The following is a 22,644-nucleotide window of genomic DNA, read 5'->3' on the forward strand; positions in this document are numbered from 1 at the left end:
ACAACTTCAGCATTAAGACATTTAGTATCCAAATTATTTTATTTTTATTCCTGAGCTCTTTTCTGTGCAGGGCACTAAATGCACTTAGTTCTGTACAATGCACACAGTGAGATATGGCTCCTGCCCAGAGGGAGTTTACAATGTAAGGCCCCAGCCTGTGAGATGCTAAGCACCAATAAGTTATACCAGGGGTGTCAACCAGGGGTACACATACCCCTGGAGGTACTTGGGAAGGCCCCAGGGGGTACACAGCAATGGCATGGAGAAGCAGGGGTACTTGGGAAGCAGTGGTGCAGGGGATGGGGCCACTGCTGCCATCCAGCACTTCACGTGAGCAACCATCCCCCGAGCCCAAGTCCATCCCGCTGGGAAACCCCCCTCCATGCTTGTCAGCTGTCCACTGGGGGACCCCCCACTTCTCAACCAGCTGCTGGGGGTATACTGACCAAAAAAAGTTGAGAACCCTTGAGCTACACTGAAGTCCCCTCTTTGAAAGGATGAAAGTTCGGAACTGGTTGAGATGTAACTGGTTTAGAAATGGGGAAAGAGGTATGTCCAAAGCAGTTCCCTGCATCCACCACCTCTTCCCCTTGAATTTCTCCCCACTTCAGACTTCAGGATCGGAGTGAAATGGTTCAAGTCCTGCCACAAAAGTAAGAGGGAACACAGGGCAGCAGTTGTTCTGCGGGAGTATTTAGGGAAGTCTCTGGGTAGGAGATGGTAAGAAGGAAATACTGAAAAAGAAGGAGTGAGCACGTGCTCAGCAGGAATGAAGTGGGAGGTTATGCTGGGCAGAGGAGAAGGGGAACTCATAAGGGAGCATAAAGCTGCAAGTAGGGGAGGGAGCTGGAAACGAAGTAGATGAAGGAGAACAGTACCATAGCAAGGGAAGGGCGAGCGGGGCAACAGCCTCGGGTGCCGAAGCAAAGGGGCGCCAACAGGCACTGCCCAGCTGGGGCAGGGTGTGGGATGAAGCAGCGAGTGGCTCACTGGGGGGGGGGGGGCAAGGGGTTGGGGAGGGGTCCCACCACTATATGCACTCCCTGGGTAGCTGGGGGGGGGCATGTGCCCCCTGGATTTGTGCACGGGGCGAGGGCTGGCTGCCGCCCGGGCATCAAACTTCCTTGCTACGGCACTGAAAGAGAAGGTAGGAGGAAATTAACTGGTACCCAATTTAAGAAACCAAGTGCTTTTCCTACTTCTGCAACAACCGCACACCCTTCAGCTAAGCAGATGTGGACCATGGATTTGCTTGTGTGAAAAGGGATCCTTTTAAATTGATATCAGATACATTTCCAAAACAAGTTAATCAATCAAGGAAAGCCTGAATTGCAGCATTGGGGATGGTCTCTGGGAGTTTTGCCTGATTTAGGGTCTCAGAACTGAGACAATAAAAAACATCCAGCCTTGTCATTTATATTTCACCCCCAGAAATGGTGGGGGAACGGAAGAATCCGGTGTCAGAAAGATCAGCCTATGCCTGATGATACCGAGGAGCAATTTCCTGGAGATCAAAGAGTTAATCCATTATATGAACAACAGAGAAAGAAAAACAACCTGTCCTCAACATTTACTCTGCATGCATCAATGGCCACAAGTAGCGATGGAGCACCTGGTCAAGTTGCTATGAGTCTCTTGAGAGGCGCCAATCAGTGTGGCAGCTGGGAGAGGGATTTTACTGCAGTTCGATTTAACCACGGGTTTGGTAACAGATTGGAGCATTCTTGAAACGCCATGGGCTCACATCATTATTTCAAATCCATTTCTACTTAGAACAAATGGATAAAGAGAGCCTGGGTGGGTAGGAAAACATGCAAAAAGTGATGGGAATAGAACAGGTTTCAAGAGTCGTGTTTAGCTAATGCTGCGTACACTCAAACGTGAAGTTTTTCAGCCTCCAAAGGGCATGCAAGTGCTTCTAGGGTGAATCCAGCACAAGCGCTTGTAGAAGCAGCAAATACAGGCAACCAAATGCTGTCTTAGCTCTGACAGGAGCTAGTACTAGCTTTAAAAGAGAGAGAGGGAGAGAGAAGTAGAAGATAATTTAATCTCAATTAAAGTTCCTGGAAGAGAAAAGAAAAGTCATCTCCATTATTTTACATATCACCTTGAATAGTCAGAAGGCCTGTCTCCACGGATCAGAGCCCACTGAGCACTCCCAGCGCTGATCAGAGCCCAGACTGGGGGGGCTTGGCGTGATGGACGCAGCGTGGTCTGGGAAGTTTCAGACAGACCGTGACAAAGACTTTCCATCTCCTCCTAGGTCCTTCCATCGTCCCTCCACAGTAAGCAAAGGCACCAACGGGCAATCCTCTAAGATGTTTATTTGGACCAGTGGCCGGGGCTCCACCTCTTACAGACACGATGAGAAAAGGTAAATTGCATCGATATCTATTTGGGGTTTGGGGTGGTTTCTTAATCCGTTTTATGTGAAAAGTCAGATCCTGGTTGTCCTGATATGGTAGTGCAGGGGGGAGGAGGGAGAGCCACAGATTAGATGTTCCCAGAGAATAGGTTGCCTTGATGAATACAGGTGATCTCTGGTGCAGTCTAACTAAAAAGGGAGTGATCTGACGTACCGGAGGTGTGGCCCAGGTCCGTCTTGTCCCTAGCAAAGCCACTTGCATGGTGAGCACCTCTGAGGCTGGCACACCTTTTTAAAGGTGTACCTTCTGCAAAGCATCAGGCTTCCAGCTACCATTCCTCAGCTGAGGAGCACGCTGCCACTCAGATGACCCTGGCCAGGCCATCTTCAGCGAGAACATCACCCCTCACCCTTCCTAGTTTGGACCGAATTAGAGAGTTCTTGAGTGTGTGCCTATGCGTAAGTGAATCATTTCACAGTCCTAAGCTGAAGACAAACAGGATGAAGGGATTTCTATGAAATGACCAGTTCATTTAATCAGTACCGCAGGAGAGGATTGGTTTGAAGGAGACAGGAGTAACACAAGTTAACTAGATCTCCCTTGGGAAGGGGGGAATTACACAGAGGAGAATGAAAGGGAGAGAGAGGCTTAAAGTGCACAGACAAAGGGACCACTCAGTTGGGAATGAAAGAAGTTAAATCTCACTGATGAAAGAACAATCGCCTGGTAATGCTTAGCTTCGTCCTTCCAAAATATCTCCCCTTTGTAGAGAGATTCGCCAGACAGCCTGTCTTGTCACAACCTGGGCACATTTCCCTTTCTTTTCTCTTCCTCTTTTCTCTCCTCTGTTGCCCTTGCAGACACTAGTAATGTAATCACAAAAACTCAGACCTTGGTGAAACAAAAACAGAGGAAAATGCATCCACGCCGCCAATTAGCAGAGCACACTGTTAATTCTAATGAGAGATTACTTCTGGCATCTGCTTTAGAAAATATGCTTGTGGCCTTCGGTGCCCAACATGGACTCGACACGGAAAATCTGCCTGCTCATTCTGATGTGGAAAGGGGAGCAGGGCTCTTCAGCAAATCTGGTTCCCATGTGGGCATTGCCCCCCTTTGAAAACCTGGCCCTGCCAAAGCTGTATGTTTTGTGAAGTATTTAGTGGGAGATTTTCAAAGATCACTTTGGTGGCTAACTCCTATAAACGGTCCCTACAAACTGGGCACTTCACTGGTTCCCGTGCCCTCACAAATCTCCCTCGTCATTGTTTTGTGCTCTGAGAAAATACATCCCTCTGCCTTGATACGGAGATATGGATTAGACCTGGGATAGATATTTATATACGATGTGGATCAGAGAGGTAATGAGCACCTCGTGCTACTGAGGCTGTCAGCACTCAGTGCCTTTGACAGTCACTCCCCTCGCATCATGCCACACAAACACAGCAAGTAGGCAGCTCTTCCTAGCACATGGCAGCCCACTTGCATTGGGTGCCCATCAGCAGCCTTCCTCAGGCAGGAGGTTGAGCATGTCAGGCAGCATCTACACTGTGCATTATTCATTAAATTCTTCTACATGAAGGAAGTTACAGCAATGTGGGCCTGATTTTACTCTGATTCATCCCAATCAGAATTTGGCCATTGCCTTCCATGTTGCCCTTCGAGGTTGCAGTATCACACAGCAGCTAGCATTATACACCCAGCAGAAGTCTCGGCATTGCTTGCTGCAGTAACACTATAGTACAGGGGTAGGCAACAGTTTGGGGCAGAGCGCCCAAAACACCCACAGCCTCAACTTGTTAGATGTTGACATGCCAGGGGTAGAAGGTGGGGGAAGCTGCAAGGGCCTGATCCTTGTTGTGGCTTCCTCTCTGTCTGCCCCGAGGCACATGTGCCAAGCAAAATGTTTTTGCGTGCCGCGCTCTGGCATATGTGCCAAGGGTTGCCTACCCCTGCTATAGTAGACATAGCTGTAGTGGGTTTTTTCGCAGTCAGTTGTGAGCACCCGTGTATCAGACACTATAAGTGCCATACAAGTAATAGATACCATAGCAGAGTGAATAGAAGGAAACAGAAAACTATAATCAGAGCATCTCAACTAGAGTCTCAGAAATACAAAAGGAGAGGAGTTAACAAAGGAAGTATTTTGCCAATAGGATGAACTCTACTGCTAACATGTTCGGTGATTTCTAGCACCTACAAAATCACCATTTCAAATAAGGGATGAATTACAGAGAATTACCTCTGAGGCGCTACTTCACGGTCAGGGCGGCTAGGATCTGGAACCAGCTTCCAAGAGAAGTGGTGCTGGCTCCTGCCCTGGGGGTGTTTAAGAGGAGGCTAGATGTACACCTTGCTGGGGTCGTTTGACCCCAGTACTCTTTCCTGCTATCGCAGGGGGTTGGACTCGATGATCTGCTCAGGTCCCTTCCGACCCTACCAACTATGAAAGAATAAACTATGAAACCTTCCTCCCTTCTTCCCACCCCGCCCCCCCCATACCTCTCCACTAGGGCTATGCGAAATTTCGCCAGCTGTTTCATTTCGACGTTGTTTCGGCTCGTTTCGAACTCGAGTTTTGCTTGTTAGCAGCTTGAGGTGCAGTTTCCAAGAAACCCCTAGACCTGTCTCCTTGAAATTTGGCAGGCTTCGTGGCCTCTGCAGGGGCTACCATCCCGACAGTTTTCACCCTGCTGTGCCGTCACACACACACAACACAAGTTCTGTTTTCAAGAATTTGAGGTGCAGTTTCCCAGAAACCCTTGCATGTATGTCCTTGGCAGGCTTCATGGCCTCAGAAGGAGCTACTGTCTCTGCAAGTTCATTTCAGAAGTCAAAATGAAACAGTTTCTCCACCCCCACCCTCCTCTCATAATGATTCCTTCAGAAGAATTTTTGTTCTTCGACCACCAGACTAGAAAATTATGGCCTGAAACACCAAGATGGTGGTATAACTGGCTCTGCAAATGTAGGTTTTTGAGGGAACCCACATGATAAGCACTAAATGGCCTTAATCCTGAAAACACTTTTATATACCCGTGTAGCTTTACACAAATGAGCAAGCTACTTTCCCTGTAGGAAGTAATAAACAGGCCTGTGTTGGCATGATTGAAGCCTAAATGTGTGTATTTTATCTACTCATCTTAAACATCAACTGGTTTGGGTTTTTTTAAGGCAGTTTTGGGACTCCTGAGCAAAGTCATTTTACAAGGGTGCAGACAGAAGTGCAGCTCCCAAGTCTAACTCATGGCAATTCATAGAAATTGCCATGAATTAGACCAGGGGTGGGCAAAATATGGCACGTGGGCCAAATCCAGCCAGGCCATTCTGTCCGACCTGCAGGCCCCTAAAAAATTTAGAAAATTAATATTTATCTTCCCCAGCTGCCTATCAAAGTTGACAGGAGCCAGGGGCAGTAGGACCCAAAAGAAGCCGCTGGAAGAACCAAGCAACCGCATGCAGGGAAGCACTGAAAGCTGCAGCAGGCGGCGGGGAAGGGATAGCGAGTGGCGCATGGGAGTGCAGAGGGAACATGGAGTCTGCACCAGTGCACTGGGACCAGGGCCAGCGGGGGCCCAGAGCAAGGTGGCAGAAGTGCGAGGAAGGGGTCAGCAGGGGCTCTGGAGACAAACCGGCTCCTCCTCTCCCTGCTGGTGCAGCCCAGCCCAGCTCCAAAGCCCTTGCCAGTCCCTGCCCCATGCTACTGCCACCCCACTCTGGGCCCTGCTGGCGCTGGCCCCAGGATACCGGCACAGCCCTGCACTCTCACCCAGCTGTTGCTGCACTCCTCCCACATGCTTACTCCCACTCCCCACACCTGCCACAGTCACTTGCCCACCACTGCCACCACTCCCCTCCACCCCTTCACCAATCACTCCAGCACCACATGGTTCCTAGCTGCAGTGCTGGGACTGCAGGATGCAGCAGGAGCTGGCCTGGCCCCTGTGATTCTTGGCCGGCTCCATGCAGTGCCAGCCGGGCTGGTCCAGCTCCTCCTGTGTCCTGCAGTCTTGGCCGTGCAGCTGGGATGTGGTGCCAGAGTGGCAAGTTGGGGAGGGGAATGGGGAAGTAGCAGAAAGGCAGCAGTGGCAGATGGAGGGGGAAGTAATCGTGAATGGGAGCAAGGGGCCATGTTGGTGCCCCAAGGCCAGGAGCATCAAGAGTACAGAGCCCAGGTTTGGAGAAGCAATGCGGGGGGCTCTGCCTGCCATGGGGGGCTGTGGGCAAATCCTCCCTCTCCACACATGCCACAGCCGTCTCCAGCCACCCTCCCCCCACATACCCACCCACGCCACATATCCACACACACACCCACATGCTCCCCTACCCCACATACACACACAACCCCCATGCCTATCAACCCCTCACAAACCCCACACCCCCCCCATACTCACTAGCCTACCCCCCTACAATATACGAGAGTAAGACTTCATTTTAAGCTATTGTACAATCACTCTATGTACACTACACAAACACATGTAAATCAGGACAAAAATATTTTTTTCAAATTAAACTAATGAATATAGTAGATGTTTGATTTTTAGAATATAATTTGGTATTTTTCTGGTTCAGAGATGGCAAACCCTTGCTGAAAAGAGTACTTCTGAGGTAGGGGAAAGGGGAGGGACTTTTGGTGTCAAAGGTCAGGGGTGGCCAGGGGGTGGGGCACCTGTCAATGGGCAGGGCTACCCTTGCAACCCTCGACAGCTTGCCAAAACTTGGTAAGCGGCCCTCCGCCTGAAATAATTGCCCGCCTGAGTTAGACTGATCCTCCTGACCCAACAGATGTTAGGTGTTGGATCAGGAGGGTGGAGAATCAGCTCTAATTTGGAGCTGATCCACGGAGAGAGGCTACATCTTCACCTGCCTCTGTCCCTCACTAGTTCTGTTACTGTCTCTAGATGGGAGTGGGGAGAAGGCAGGAGAGGGAGGTCTTCAGGAGTTTTCTCAGCCCCACTGGAGTTGGGGGCAAGTAGATTGAAGCCACCCCGAGGTGAGGATAGGATAGGATTTAGATAGTCCTGCTTGGCCTGCTCCAAAGCACAGTCACATCAGGGAGCCTCCTTCCACAGATTTCACTGGGGTTTGGATCAGGTACCACAGTGAGTTTTCTTGTGTCACTGCAGATCTCATAACAACAAAACTTGATTCAACCAGACATACTGTATAAAAAATAATAGAAAGAAATCAGCTGCAGAGCACAGAAAGTCCCCGAGCACTTAGCACCAGGATTTCTGCAGGTAACATCCAGGTTTTTATTTGACCTCTACATTCAAGGATTTCCTGCAAACCCTTCGCATGAGGCAGTCTGACTGGCATCTGCATAATAATTGTGATAACAGAGAACTGAATCAGGTTTCAAAGTCATTCCGAATAATTCAGATGTGTATCCCCACCTGATTCCCACATGACTCTGCTGTCAGGGTAGAGAGCATCTCAATTAGCCAGTTCATTTAGACTTTGTAGGTGAGTTGGTGTGGGTTTTTTTAAATCCAATATATCCTGGTCACTTGGGTAGTAGATGATTGTAGATATTTCATGTGGGATGTCTGAAATAGGGAGTAATCCTGAGATCCCCGTTCATCACATTTGCTTCATTCACAGATCCTGCCAATACAAAACCTAACCCTGAGAGAAAATGAGCATTTGAAGTACTAATAAACATGCTGGATGTTGCAAAAGGCAACACCTCTTCAGATGGGACCTGTAGCTCTTAGTTGCAGAGGAGAGGGTAGAAATTAGTTCATACATCTACATACAGGGTGCAGACAGAAGTGACAATTTTCCCCAGTCTGGTCACAGAAAGTGGTCTATAGCCTTGATTAAACACAAGTGCATGGCTGCAAACTTCTTCAAAAATGGCTGATCGGGTGAAAATCTGAACCCTCATTGCATGAGGGTTCATATGAAGATGTTTCAAAACATAGCATCTTCTGTAACTTATGTCTGCACTGCCTGACAGCCTTTCACTGTCTTCAGAATGGGAAAGGGAGCAGAGGGAGTTTGGTCTCAAGTTTTTTCAGCCTCCACTGGATGGTGGGGTGGGTGTACTCTTCCCTCTAGTGCTGGCCGGGGAACCCCTAGAATGAGCTTCTCCTGCTCCTCTTCCCCACTCCCATTGTGAAACAGGGACAGCCGGGGAGAGAGGAGGGGCCATTGATAGGGGAAATTGGCTGCAGGCCACAGCCAGCAGCTAGATTCCCCTCCCCCCTAGAACCAATAGTGAACTTCTGTTTGGTCCAGGAGATGGTTGTAATTCAGAGCAGTTCCTGCAAAGCATTCTCAGTTACAGCAGGGAGCTGCACTTCTGTCTGCACCCACCTAATCTTGGAGCAGCTTCCCTGCCTTGCTTCTGGGTTTGGCAAGTGCAAACAGGAGTGGGCATGTTCAAAAACAGCTTCCCTGGAAGCACCAGAGTAGACTAGCTATTGTGGCCAAGTATGATGGGTGAAGATGGGCCACGTTGGTGGTGTAGAGGTTTCGAGAGCTCTGTAGTTCTTTCAACAGATGCAGTATGCAATTGCCCCTAGTGTATGTTAACCACTTTAGCATCTTGAAGGAGTTCTGGTCTGCCCCTACATCAACAGACCAGATCCTCAAGATCATGTATTTACCAGGCCCCTTCCCATCAGCCAAGCTATTACAAAGTAAAGGCAATGTTCCTCATCCTAGAGCAGAAATAGCTCTTGGCTGTGAAGAGTATAAATGGATTTCTTTGAGAAAGCTACTGGACTCTGACAGACCCTGTAGTTGTCTCTGCCTCTGCAGGTCTCAGGATGACTAAATATAGTCTGTGCTGCCTATTGTCCTCACATAAGGTCCTCCTGAACCCTCACCTGGACTTAGGTGTGCAAGGTACTGCAAGGTGGAGGGCCCTGCCCCGCTGCTGTAGAGAGAGCAGAGAGGAAGAGTCTACCTGCCCTTCACCACTACCTCATCCCACACAACAGCCAAGTTGCTTCAGAGCTTGTGGGGAGCCATGCTGTACCACAGGACCAGCCTGATAAGGGGAAGCTGGACAGGTAGCAGGGCAAATGGCAACGAAAGCAATTTGGAGAGCAAGGAATTGCATCATCTTGGGCTCTTGACATATTGAGGGCCACATCCCATTTCCTTTTAGGTGCCTTGGTGGCACAAGCATTTGCTTAACTGCAGGCTTCGGCAAGCTGGGATTCTGCTTCACCCAGCAGTGGCAGCAGTAGGGGAAGAGCGCCCAGTAGCCAAGTGGTTAGGGCACTGGCCGAGAGAAGAGGGACACCCAGGTTTTAGGTTCCCCTCACCCAGAGGGTATTTGAACCAAGATCTGCTTCCCATTGGAAGTGCTCCAACCATTAGGCAAGGGGAGAGGCATTATCCAGACTCTTTTGCAGCTCTTCTCTGGACACTCTTCCTCCAACCTAAAAGGCATGAGGGCCATTTTCATTCTCTTCCTCCAGTCCTGCTAGTCATGGTTTCTCTGTGACTAAAATATTACCCAGGCTTACACACGTACCTGGGTGATCCTGTTGCACCGTGCACCTGCCCAGCCAGAGCACAGCCCTACTAAGCATGCCCAATGGGCACCTGCACACTTGCACATCCAGAGCTGAATCTCAAACTGTACGTAAGTGCCAAAAACGGCAGTTAACATGACTCCATCTGTGCCATTTTGGTGCACTGTGAAATAGGATTTAGCCATTAATTCCTTTATACAAATGGCAAAAAGATGACCTAGGAGAGCTCATGTTCTCATGCCTTGGATTCTGTTGTTAAAAGAAAAAAGCACTACACGTTAGGAGAGTTTTTAACTGTTATCACATTTATTAGACATAGTCATGAAGCTGTAATGTCCAGGCTGGAGTGATCTGTGGCTCCATTAATACACACCACTGGAGTCAGCTCATTGTGGCTATGCAGCAGTGAGACCAGAGATCAGCTGCCTTAGCACAGCACTCCTTCTCCTCAGCAAACAAGAGCAGCTCCTTGACTGTACCAATAACTCACCCTTATGACCAATTTTATCCAGCAGAGAAGCACAGGCATGCACAAGCCACTGTGCCACAAAGCCACGTGGAGTGGCTTGGACTTTAGCAGGGGCGTGAAGGATAACCCACAGAAGGACTTTGCTGCCACAGCTGAGCTGGGGTTATGGTGCTTTGCTGAATGCACTGCACATAGGTTAGCTTGTGACTTGAACCAGCTGTGGGAGTGAGGCAGAGTAGGAACCCCCCTGTCTTTGCAGCACAGGCTATTCAAGCACTGGGTAAGCATTCATCAAAGTAAGCAAGTGCCACGTGTCATCATCCTCCTCCCCACTGAGAGGCAGGAAAGGCGAGAACGATGCAAAGCCCCGGCTTCCAGCCCTTTGGCTCTCTGGCTGGCACAGGGACCGCATCAGAATAGTCAGGTCTTAGCTGGTATCAGTTAGCAGCAAGTTACATATCCATAAGCCCCAGCTGGGTCAAGAACAAAGAAGGGGAGGAAATGTGACTTAAGGCACATGTGCACTGTCATGCCATGAAAACGTGCCCTACCCCTCATTCAACCTGTATCCAAGACTGAAATAGTGTCGTGCAGCTTCTTGTGTGGGCCACCCCAGCCAGTTCTCAGCATTTATTGGAGGAATTGCGCTGACGTGACAGCTGTGCAGCATGCAGTTCTCAGGGAAGAGCAGTAAATGTGCTGGGTGTGTTTCCATGTGGCACTAGCTGGCACATTTCAATGTGGTGCAGACACTATGAGTGCTAACAGACATGCAAGTCCCTGCTCTAACTCATGGCGCTTTGCATAAAGTGACCCCCCTCCCCTGACCCACCAGAAATTCACCTGTTGCAGGGGGAGGGAGCGGAGGAGGATAGAGCCTGCCTGTTTGTCCTGTGATCAAGGCTGGACTCATGCAGCAGCACCACCACCCCCGCCAGTTCAGGCTGGAAAAACCCCATCCCTCAGCTCCTCTCCTCCTCCTCCCTCCCGCGACCCTTTCTGCAGACAGCACCAAGGGCAGGACTGGGCTGTATCAGTTCAGCCCCAATTGCATTGACAGATTGACCCCAGGGAACACAAGTTTCCTAAGGTGCTTCACTTTGGAGCACCTTCATTTGATCCCTCATTAAATAAGGGTTAATTTGTTGCATGAATGGCCACTTTTGAAGCAGTCTTCAGCCGCACACACGTGTCACAGCACAGCTGTAGAGCGCTTTCAAGGGGCCAATTGTATGGCAAATATAACTTCTGCCCATGCCCCATTAGTAGTATCTTCTGGGGCAGCTTCTGGATTGACACATCTGGACTGAAAGCACCCCTTTCTCAGGTCTGTGGCACCAAAAACCATTTAGCCCTGTACTTGCAATATTTATAGCAACTTGCTTATTGCAGTGTTTCAAGGAAAAAGCCATTAGATCAAATATATTAAGGACCACGACCCCATCAACAGATACTTATTTGCCATGGCTGATGAGTCTTAAACTGAATCAGCAGAGTTTTACTATACAGTGCTCGTAGACTGTTTCTACAACATACCTCGTAGTCCGTCTTTTTACCTTTCACTGCACATTTCTTGGCTTCAGGCCATGTGGGAAACATTTGTAACCATATTCAATTAGCTATTTGTTTTTAAATTGTCCATTTGAATCACTTTTATGTTTCAGTTGTTCTAGTGACATTAATGACTGATTGCACCATGTCTATTTTATGTCTACAGACTGACATAAGTTATGCTGGGTGATTGGCTAATGTTCTGGAACTGTATGACTATTGCTACCTTTCTGCCTGCTTTCATTTGGGAACAAAGCAAATCTTAATAGCAGCTATCAGAGTTAAATACATTTTGATAAATAATAGGAAAGTAGCATTTCATTATTATTTTACGTCACTTCTTTGAAGGCAAGAGTCCAAGAAGTCACAAAATATTTCCGACAACACTGAAGAAATCCTCAGTGGGATGGATTACCCTTTTGTTTCCAAGTAGGACAATATTATCAAGTTTTTAAGGAACTGGCTTTTGAAGAGAAACTAAGGGAATCAAAGAAAGTAAATTTGAAGGGAATTTAGAAGCTTCAGAAGGAAAATTATCTGGAGAAAGTAATGACAAGAAAAGTTCAAAGAAAAGTAGATGAGTCATAAAAATAATAAAGACACATCAACACATTTTCATCCATAGTATTATGAATGCTGAAGAACGTCTTGATAAAACTTTTTGCCCCCTTGGAAGCAGGCCCAGTCCCGTCTATGATTTTGCATCAGAAACAATGCTTATAAATGTGACTACGCTACTATGCCTGTAGGAAGCAGTAACACTACTTAAAATGTCATTGTGTTGATCTGTTATTGTAGATGATATTATCCTTTTTATAAGGGCGAGTGAAACTTTACAGTTTCAGCATAGATGAGTTGTGGGTTTGTCAGAACCCAAAATAATGCTCATGTTGATGCTGCTCACCTGCCATTTTACAGACAGTAGAAGAGGAACTACTCCTGCGTGTGCTACTATGGCCATTTTATGGTGGTGCCAGGGCTCAGAGGTATGCAGTTCACATACATCGTATGCTGCCTGGATGAGTTAAAAGAATCGTAACAGAAAACACAGGAGCTTTTGACCAGCCTCAGGTCTGTAAGTACATTTTAAACCCACAAAGTTTGAGTGTGTTTGAAATGTACTCAAATACTTTCCTACTTCATCGCTTTGCCCCTATGACCTCTGATCATCAGACGCCTGGAGATGAAGCATTTACACATGAGAAAGTGACTCTCTCAGCTAGAGGGAGGAATAACCTGTTGTGTTTTTTTAATAGCAGAACAAAACGGCTCCTTTAAAAATCTGTTGGTGGATGTCCTCCTCAGGCTCAGACTTATGGCACATAGGGCGCCACAAGTCTTGCCTTTATGGCAAGATCTTATGGTGTTGTGAGACCCTGGCCTGGGTAGCATAATTAATGTAGACCCAAGGAAAATATCCACCAAAAATACCCTGGTATTATTGACGGGAATGGGGCAAGAGTTGATGGGTCAACTCAACAGTGGTACGACTCCAAAAAGTCAACCAATTTCCGTGAGGGATAGTTTTACCAAGTTGGCACAGTGAAGTGTCTAAATGTTTATCTTTGCAATAAGAGGTTTTTACCTTTGCAGAAATGGCTGTAATTTATTTTGGAGATGAATAAGTTCCCTGTCAGGTCAGAGTGAAGCCAATGAAAAGGACCACTGAGGAACCTTAAGCCTTTCTCTCCCACGAGATGGGTATGGAGGTGGAACTACCCACCCGTTAGAGGGTTCGTTGATTAAATGTGAACTTCACATAAGAATGTATTATTTTCAACCTCAGAAATATTTACCAAAAAATCAGGGATCATGATCTACTGGACAAAAGGAAAACAGTCACGGCTCTGAAAGCTGGAGAAGACCGGGCCATACTCCTAGGACTGGCTATGATGGCGTGCTCCATTATGATGTACTTCCTCCTGGGAATCACGCTGCTGCGTTCATATATGCAGAGGTAAATTTATATCGTTACCCTGTTTCCAGCCTCTCTGCTTCTGTTCACTTCACGCGGGTTCCCACTTTGACCTGATTTTTTTTATGGTTTTCCCTCTAGTCAAGCAAGACCTAATTCTGCTCCTAGTTACACCAGTATAAGTCAGGCATCTCCCCACCAAAACCAAGGGAGTTATTGTGGTAAAAGCAAGAGGAGAATCATGTCCATGTATGCTGATTATTGGCTTTATGTTTTAACCTCAGTTTAATTAGAGTTGGAGGGAAATTCACAGTTCTGAATTCTCAATACCCGCTTTCCCTCACCGTATGGCTTTCATGTAATATCCAGATCAGTTCATCTGTGGTCTACTGAAGCCCATAAACTACTCCGTGGCTATCTCTGTGCAACACAGCCGCTGCCTAATCCAGGAGGGAGTAACGATCATATTTAGCAGCCTAGAGAAACAATACACATTGCAATGAAAAATGGAGTTTTAATTTGGGAAAGGGATCAAGCTGTTTTATAGCAGGTAGCTTGCCATGTTGGCTAATGCCTTCATTTTAACAAGTAAAATCCTAGTTGACATATAGCGAGGCATTAGGAAGTGAGACATCATCTTCCATAGTTATTACACCACCCTTAATTTTTCTCTAGTCGTTCCACAGCTGCCCTTAGGTAAGAAACGGAAACTTGGCCTATGATTCATTAGCTGTGTTTCAAAGCAGCTTTCAAGCATCAACCCTACGCCCAACCCACCCTAGATTTGTAACAGTTTTGCTGGTAACACTTTTCTCTTCTGATCAGTGAAGACATAGGAACGAAAAATGTGTCATTCTGGATCAGACCATGAGTCCATCAAACCCACCACCCTGCCTCTGGCAGCATCCAATGATCCTTCAGAAGAGCGGGGGGAGGCATATGTTTTGTCATGGTGTAGCTGTAAGAAAATTTTCCTTCCTGACCCCTGCAACGATCAGGATGAAGCCTGATGCACGAGGGTTAATTGCCCTTATCTTCAGTATCTTTATTCTCTGTCATGGGATTATTCCGCTCTTTCTAAAACACAGACCAAGTTTAGTTTTGGAGATAGAGATAAAAGCTAGTTAAACAGCCAAGAGTATTTACATTTTTAAATCCCTCTGTCTGCAAGACCATCTTAGCAATATCATTGCCAATTATAGAGGCTATTAAGGTCAGCCCCATTCCTTTGAGTTATGCCATCAACGATGTGAAAAATTGTCCAAAGGTATCGAAGCAAAAATATTAATTAATTTCAAAATATTAATTAAGCAAGCCTCACAACTCGGTTATGAGGTAGGCGTTATATACCTCTTTGATGCAGCAGTAAGTCAAAGCAGAGGGAAATGACAGGGAAGGAGCCAAGACCAGAACCCAAGAGGTTTTGCTGTCAGTTCTTCTCCTGTCACCACTAGCTCACCCTCCCTCAGATAGAGCAGCTCCCCACCATATTGGCTTGAGGGGCAAGTATCCAAGAGGCTAATATTTTCATAAAAGGATTATTAACAGATCATTTCAACAGAGTGATCATAACCAAATCGAACATAGGTATTAACAGATTCATTTAAAAATAAATGGAACCTGCAACCTTAATTACGGCCAACACAAAATACTTGTAAAGATAATTACCCACAAGTGCATTTGAGATCACTAACTACCTCATCTTTCCTAAGCTTCAGCAACTGGAGGGTGAGACTTCAGTCTGACCCATTAGCCCATTTCATACTAAAAATTATAAGAGTGCCAGGTGCAAAGACTGCGAAAACTAGGAAGTTGGGTAGTAATGCGGTGTGGATCAGAGTATGCCCATGGTGGGATGCTATACTATATCAAGAAGTGGGTTGCGTATCCTGAAAGAAGCTACGACCCAGCTTTTCTGGGCCAGGAAGGGAGGACCCTTTCTATAACAAACGAAGTCAAACATGCTGGAGGATAGAGGACCCCTCTGGACACCACCAGACCTTTTTAAAAAACAGCTTGTTGTATCATTCCAGTAACTCTTGCCCCTAAGAAACGTCTAGACTTGGACTGTGTATTTTCATTTCTATCTCACTGCAGAAATAGGGTGCACCAGCAGGTACATAGCTGGGACTTCAAATGGGTAACTACTCCACTTTTCATCTCCTATAAATGGAAAGTATGCCAGAAATTCTCAACAGTGATTTCACCTGGTGATTTAGCTACTGAAAATTAGAACTAGAAAAATCTTCCCCACGGCAGAGTTTCATATAGTGGTTGGAACTAAGCGAGACACTACATCTATGTAAGTGTGAGGTTATTTTCTAAGTCCCAAGCTTTTTAAGGTGAATTGGACCCTGCAGCCTGAAAGTTCAAAATGGTTACTCTCACAGAGTGAATCATACACACTTTGCTGTCTCCTGCACGTGTTTTGCATTTGTTCTTAGATGCCTTTGTTGCCTTTATTCTCATGGAAATGCCCTCCACACTTGAAGTCCCCTTTGCTTTTCACCTCTGGAGGGAAGTAATGCATATCAAGCCACCGGATTTGTACTTCTGACATACAGTCTTCATGTGCCACAGAACTAAAGACCCAACCTGTGGTGTATGAGGCATACTTGGAAAGCAAGACCAATATAGGCAACAACTATAGGGTCTCCCTGTTGTAGCCTGGAGTGGGGGGCAAAGGTGTCTGTAGTGCTCACTGCACATTCTTACTGGGTGCTATCTAACCTCTCTCTTTTCTACTTAGTGTTTGGACAGAAGAGGCTCAGTGCACACTCCTCAACGCATCCGTCACAGAAACATTTAACTGCTCATTTAGCTGCGGTCCAGACTGCTGGAAAAACTCTCAGTACCCCTGCCTACAGGTGTATGTGAACTTAACTTCTTCTGGACAAAAGCTCCTACTTTACCACACAGAAGAGACAATGAAAATTAATTCTGAGGTAGGACAATGGAACAAATCCCATCTCAGATGGATTTCCAGAGGGCTATTGACTTTGTTGGAGCTATTGTCTGTGTTAATGTGTGCAAGGCTTCCAGCTCCTGACCTACTTCTGCCCCCACCCCCCTCCACCCTCATCAGACAGATCCTTCTTAGTAAATGTTCGGCCAGGGAAGAAGAATCAGACTATTAATGGAAATCATTTAACTGTCATGGCCTCAATGTGTCTTGGTGCCCCAGGAGAGAGAGGACTCAATTCCTCCCTTTCCCTACCTGCCCCTGCAACCCAGCCCCTCACCTTCCCACCCCAAACATGCAGCTTCTGCTTAGGAGCGAGACACAGCCTCGGTCTTTGTACTCCTGAGGTAGCAGGTTCAAGGGGTTCATGCACAGATGCAGTTCTTTAAATCTGACAGGGGCAGTAAAGGGGGGCAATTGTTCCAATATAGTGTGGAGCACATGGTCTCTTTAAGGCTAAGTACAGATACTCAAAAAGCTCAAGGCTGAATTGATTCAATCTTTGTGGGTTAGTCTAAGCCAGGGGTGAGCAAAACACAGCCCAGGGGTTAGATCTAGCCCACCAGGCCATTCTATCTGGCCCCAGGGGCCCTAAAAAATTTAGAAAATTAATATTTATTTGCTCCTGGCTGCTTGTTAAAGATGACAGGAGCCAGGGGCAGTAGGACCCAGGGAAAGTTAGTGGCAGGACCCAGCAGCAAGGCCTTCTCAGCCCCACCCCACCCCCAACCAGAATCCCCTGCCTAGCACCAGAGAGGAAAATGTAGCCTTCGACAGCTTGCCAAAACTCAGTAAGTAGCCCTCCACGCAAAATAATTGCCCACCTCTGGTCTAACCTGCGTGGATCAAACCGATAAGCAACTGAACAGACATTCACTTCTGATTACAGAAATGCAGCCACATGCCTGCCATGGCCCCGGCCAGAAGCTGGGGGGTGCTAGACCACACCTCCCTGCTCAGCTGGAGCAGACAGCTTGGGCCAAGGCTAGTCTGCCCACCCTGTGATGGGGGGTTTTGTGGGGAAGATGCAAAGCATCCTGGGATGCTGGGCAACTATGAGTTAACTTGAATCTGGAGGGGATCTGAGACAGAGTTCAATAAACCAATTTACCCTAAATCAGCTAAGTTTGATACCACATCCATCCAGGTTTATCTTAAACTGGTTTGGGCCATTTTGAAAGTAGTTTGTGTGTACTGAACTTTTGTTGTGTTACAAATTTGAACTGGTTTCCAATCACTTATACTGGTTTATGTGCAATTTCTGTCCTTAGCCTTGAAGTGAGTCTATCATGAATAAAAAGGGAATAGATTTTACTGAGGCTGCTGGACTCAGACATACCCTATGGTTCTTCCTAATGGTCTAGCTGCCAGGCTAATACCACAAGTGCTGCTTAAAGGCACCATACGTCCTGGCTTAGAGCAGCTAGCTCTGAAATTAGTTGCTGATAGCTGTATGGAGTAAGGGCTCCCATGCTCCAGTTAATCTGGCACAGATCAAAGCTGAGGGTCTTTGCTGGAGACTTTAGGTCTGCCCCCATGGCAGGGCCTGCTGGGATTTCCTACTGATTTGATGTCATCCCTTCCTTTCCTCTGCCAATACACCCTGTGACTTAAAAGTACAATCTTGTCCTGAGTGCCTGTCACATTTATATTCTGTGGACAGGTTGCTTCACCCATGCATTGTATTCATACACCTTTACAGATATGCATGCAATATCAGGACAGCAGGAAGACCCACGTCTGTCTTGGACATGGCATCCAGATGCCACCCTCTGTTACACCAGTACAATCCACTGGGGTCTGTGGGGTTGTACCTGGCTGCCCAGGGAACACAGTTTGGCCCTCTTGCTGGCAAAAGGATGCTGAAAGCTTATCAGAGATACTGTCCAGATAAACATTTTACTTCCAGTGTGTGTAAATCATTGTAGCTCCATTTGCACCCACTTGGAATTTGGCCTACTCCTTGTTTGTTTCCTAATATGATTAACAGGGATTTTTTTTTGTTTGTTTTCTAAATAGAGCAAAAAAAATAGTTTTATGGCTGCACCACTGTAAGTGCAAACTAAACTTCATTCCCTGTGGGACTGAGGCAGCTCAGTTATCTGCTTCCTTCATGCAAAAGCCTGTAATGTCTGTAGTGAATGCCTCTTCCTTCCAGACTGCAAGTGCATCTGTGCTGGTGACTCATTACCGTATGTATCTGGGCTCGTTACTGTGTGTGTCACGACTGCCGCAACTGCTTTTCTTTCTGCAGATGGCTGTTTGTGTTTCTCTGTGTAGCAAGGCACAGAAGGCATGTCTGTCTACACCATCAAAAGACGGTGTTTAGGAGTGCTGCAGGGGAGCACGGTGCCCATGCTACACCCCAAAATGGATGTAGTATAATGTAATGCCCTAGCGTGGGCTTGAGTACACACGAATAGGCTCACTCCCACAGGTGTGCTAACTGGCATGTACCCAGTACCATAGTGAGACAGGCAATATTACAGCCATCTGGGGTATAGCATGTGTGGTACGTCACTGTGGCACTCCCTATTGCAGTCCTCTGATAGTATAAACATGGCCTAAATGTCAGAGTCTAGGCATTTTTGCCCCTATAATTTTCCATCTCTACCTGCCATCTTTGCCCCTATAATTTTCAGGTATAAATTACTGCAAGCCCAGTGTGGCACCTGTAAATACATTCAAATGCCATTAAAACAACTTTGTCTCCAAGGTCCCGGTTTGAAGGCACTCTCAGGCACTTGGATATCCTGGGGCCCTTTACAACACCCTGAATATAGACACCTGGGAAGTGTGTAGACATAACAACAAAGGCCCAGTTCAGGCTGGGTTAAGAATATTTCCCAAGCAGTTACACCCCGGGGGGGATTTAACCTGTTCTGTTTCTATTTCTGGTAGCAGTTCAGCGGACCAAATTACTTTCACATATTAAGATGAAGTGATATTAAAATTAGTCCAAGCCTTTAATGGTTTTGCAAGGCCAGTTATTCCACTGCCTAATTAACTCCTGTGGCTGGGAAACAAGGCCTCTGAATCAAACTGTAAAACAGAAACTTGCACCCCTGCCTTCTTACCAAGGTGGGGTTCAGCAGCTTCCAATTCTGTGTCCAATCTCCCTCTGTCAATGTGGTTCTTAGAGATTGGTATAGCCAGTAAACAGCAAAAGCCTGATTTTTTTATTTTTTTTATTTTTTTGGGAGGAGGGGTTGTGGTTGGGTTTTGTTTGTTTGGGGTTTTTTGCTTGTATATAAGCAAAACCCACTGAAGTCCAAGCTACAGTTTGATTAAAACAGCTCAACTCAATCTTGGTCCTGGAACAGATACAAATAAATCAAAGGATTCACTATAAATCTCCAAACTCTGTTGTTTGAAGATTTTTTGTTTATCGAAACATGCCCTCAAAATTTCCCGACTGCAGCTTCCCCCCCGCCCCTTAAATGGAAAGCAGGCATAGTTAATGCTTCCCAAGTCCAAGGCTGTTTTACAGGTTAAGCTTTCTACTTTTTTCCCTGATCCGCTGCTGGCTATGTGATCTGAATCCAAATTCCATTTTAAGTGGGACTTGGCCCTGGATAGTAGTGTCTATGAAATACCTGAACTTGGATGGGAAGAACATAGACTCTAGGTTGCAGTGTAGTCACATCCGCACAGCAAACCCCTGCTCCCAGATTTTTTCCCCCTCCTGCCTCTGTGGCCACATCCTAGGCAGGTTCCCGTCCCTGCACTGTCCCACCCCCACCATGCTGGCAGCTCGGCAGCAGTATCAGGATCACACTGATATAGGCTGCTAGTACATAACTGTGACTCTTCACTGTGTATCAGAAGCCACTCATTTTCATCCTTCCTTTGCCATCAGCCTATTCTGGAAAGCTAAAATAATGGTCCCAAACAGCAGTGAGAACAACCCCAAGTTCCTGGTCCTGACATGGCCACACTGGTCCACTTTGGAGGGACTGAATCTGGGGTGCTGTCGGACAGACTCAGGGAGGATCCTGGGTCGCAAGGCATGATGCTATGCTATACCCACACGCAGCACTTACCATCTTACTTTTGGTACAAATGTGTAAGTCTTTTTCTTTGCGCGCACGCACACAGCTCAGGAAGAAACCTGTTGCAAGTAATGACTCCTTAGCCCTGCATCCATAGTTCTCACAGCATCATTATCCCCATGCTGCAGCTGGAGTTTAGAGGAGCTCAATGACTTGCCCAAGATTACACAGGAAATCGATACCTTAGCCCTCTCATTCTAGACTGGAGCCCTGGCTGTTGGAATAGGAGTCCTCCTCCGAGCCGGCCTAATGGAAACCCACTGTATTATGAACCATTGAGGACAGAAGGGGCCGGTATGCTTTGCAACAGAAGCAAAATGACCAGCTTCCCAGTGGCAAAGAGCTGTAATTTCCATCCCTGGCAGTTCATGATAATCACCATTGTAACTGGGTACCAGTCCCTTGGACTAGGCAAAAATATAGGTCATTTAGCAGACAAAGCAACATGTTTGCAGCATCTCAGGCAGCCTATGGCAGTCCACGCCCTGTGCAGTGATCACAGTGTTGGTCTGAAATGAAGGGGCATGCTCTGATCCTGTTATCCCTAGTTCTTTGCAAGCTCCATCACACCTTCTCACTGGTTTGCTATTTATAACCGGCTCTTCAGATACCTGGCCAGAAACAAGGCACACTGCTGCTCTGGGCCACGGGTTAGTGAGGATTTAGTTAGGGAGCTTCTGGAGGGGTTGGACGTATTCAAGTCAGCCGGCCCGGATGATCTCCACCCTAGAGTTCGAAAGGAACTGGCTGAGGTCATTGCAAGTCCCCTGGCACGGCTTTACGAGCACTCGTGGTGCTCTGGTGAGATACTGGAGGACTGGAAGAGGGCCAACGTGGTCCCCATCTTCAAAAAAGGCAGGAAGGAGGACCCGGGAAACTATAGGCTGGTTAGTCTTATCTCGATCCCAGGCAAGCTGTTCAAGAAAATTATGCTGGCACACATCCAGGAGGGGCCAGCAGGGGACTGCATGCTTAGGGGCAACCAACACGGGCTCATCAGTGGCAGGTCCTGTCAGACCAACCTGGTGGCCTTTTACAATCAGATCACCAGATCATTAGATGCAGGGGTAGCAGTGGATATAGCCTTCCTGGACTTCCGGAAGGCTTTCGACACTGTCTCTCACCCCGTTCTCATTAAGAAACTGGGGGCTGTGGTGTAGACACCCACACAGTCAAATGGGTCACCAACTGGCTGGAGGGCCGCACCCAGAGGGTGGTAGTGGATGGGTCCTTCTCAACCTGGAAGGACGTGGGCAGTGGGGTCCCGCAGGGCTCGGTCCTCGGGCCCGGTCCTCGGGCCCGCACTGTTCAACATCTTCATCAGTGATTTGGACGAGGGGGTAAAAAGCACCCTGTTCAAATTTGCTGATGACACTAAGATGTGGGAGGACGTGGGCACACTAGAAGGAAGCAACAGGCTACAATCAGACCTAGACCGGTTACAGGGGTGGGCGGACGAGAATAGGATGGGATTCAACACAGACAAATGCGAGGTGCTGCACCTGGGGAGGAACAACCGGCACCATACCTACAGGTTGGGGAACTCCCCTCTTGTCAGCACGGAGGCGGGAAAGGATCTTGGGGTCATCATTGATGCCAAGATGAACATGGGCCGGCAGTGTGGGGATGCAGTCAGGAAGGCCAACCGTGCCTTGGCATGCATCCACAGATGCATCTCGAGCAGGTCCAGGGAGGTGATCCTCCCCCTCTATGTGGCACTGGTCAGGCCGCAGCTGGAGTACTGCGTCCAGCTCTGGGCACCACACTTCAGGAGGGATGTCAACAGCATGGAGAGGGTCCAGAGGAGGCCACTTGCATGATCGGGGGGAGCAGGGC

At 47.5% G+C, this 22,644-nt stretch overlaps 1 protein-coding gene across 4 annotated transcripts in view; it reads left to right on the forward strand.

The window, feature by feature from the left end:
* Positions 1-22,644, forward strand: part of LOC149863123 (calcium-activated potassium channel subunit beta-2) — a 252,574-nt gene that overhangs the window by 221,311 nt on the left and 8,619 nt on the right. For all 4 annotated transcript variants that reach the window (XM_090054443.1, XM_090054446.1, XM_090054445.1 and 1 more), the window contains exons 2-4: positions 2,264-2,374; positions 13,666-13,836; positions 16,544-16,739. In XM_090054443.1, the coding sequence (XP_089910569.1) occupies positions 2,264-2,374; positions 13,666-13,836; positions 16,544-16,739 (478 nt within the window). The remainder of the gene's footprint in view (positions 1-2,263; positions 2,375-13,665; positions 13,837-16,543; positions 16,740-22,644) is intronic.

This window comes from Crocodylus siamensis, chromosome 6, assembly GCF_052110815.1.
Source record: "Crocodylus siamensis isolate JL-2025a chromosome 6, ASM5211081v1, whole genome shotgun sequence".
In the NCBI taxonomy this organism is placed as follows: domain Eukaryota; kingdom Metazoa; phylum Chordata; order Crocodylia; family Crocodylidae; genus Crocodylus; species Crocodylus siamensis.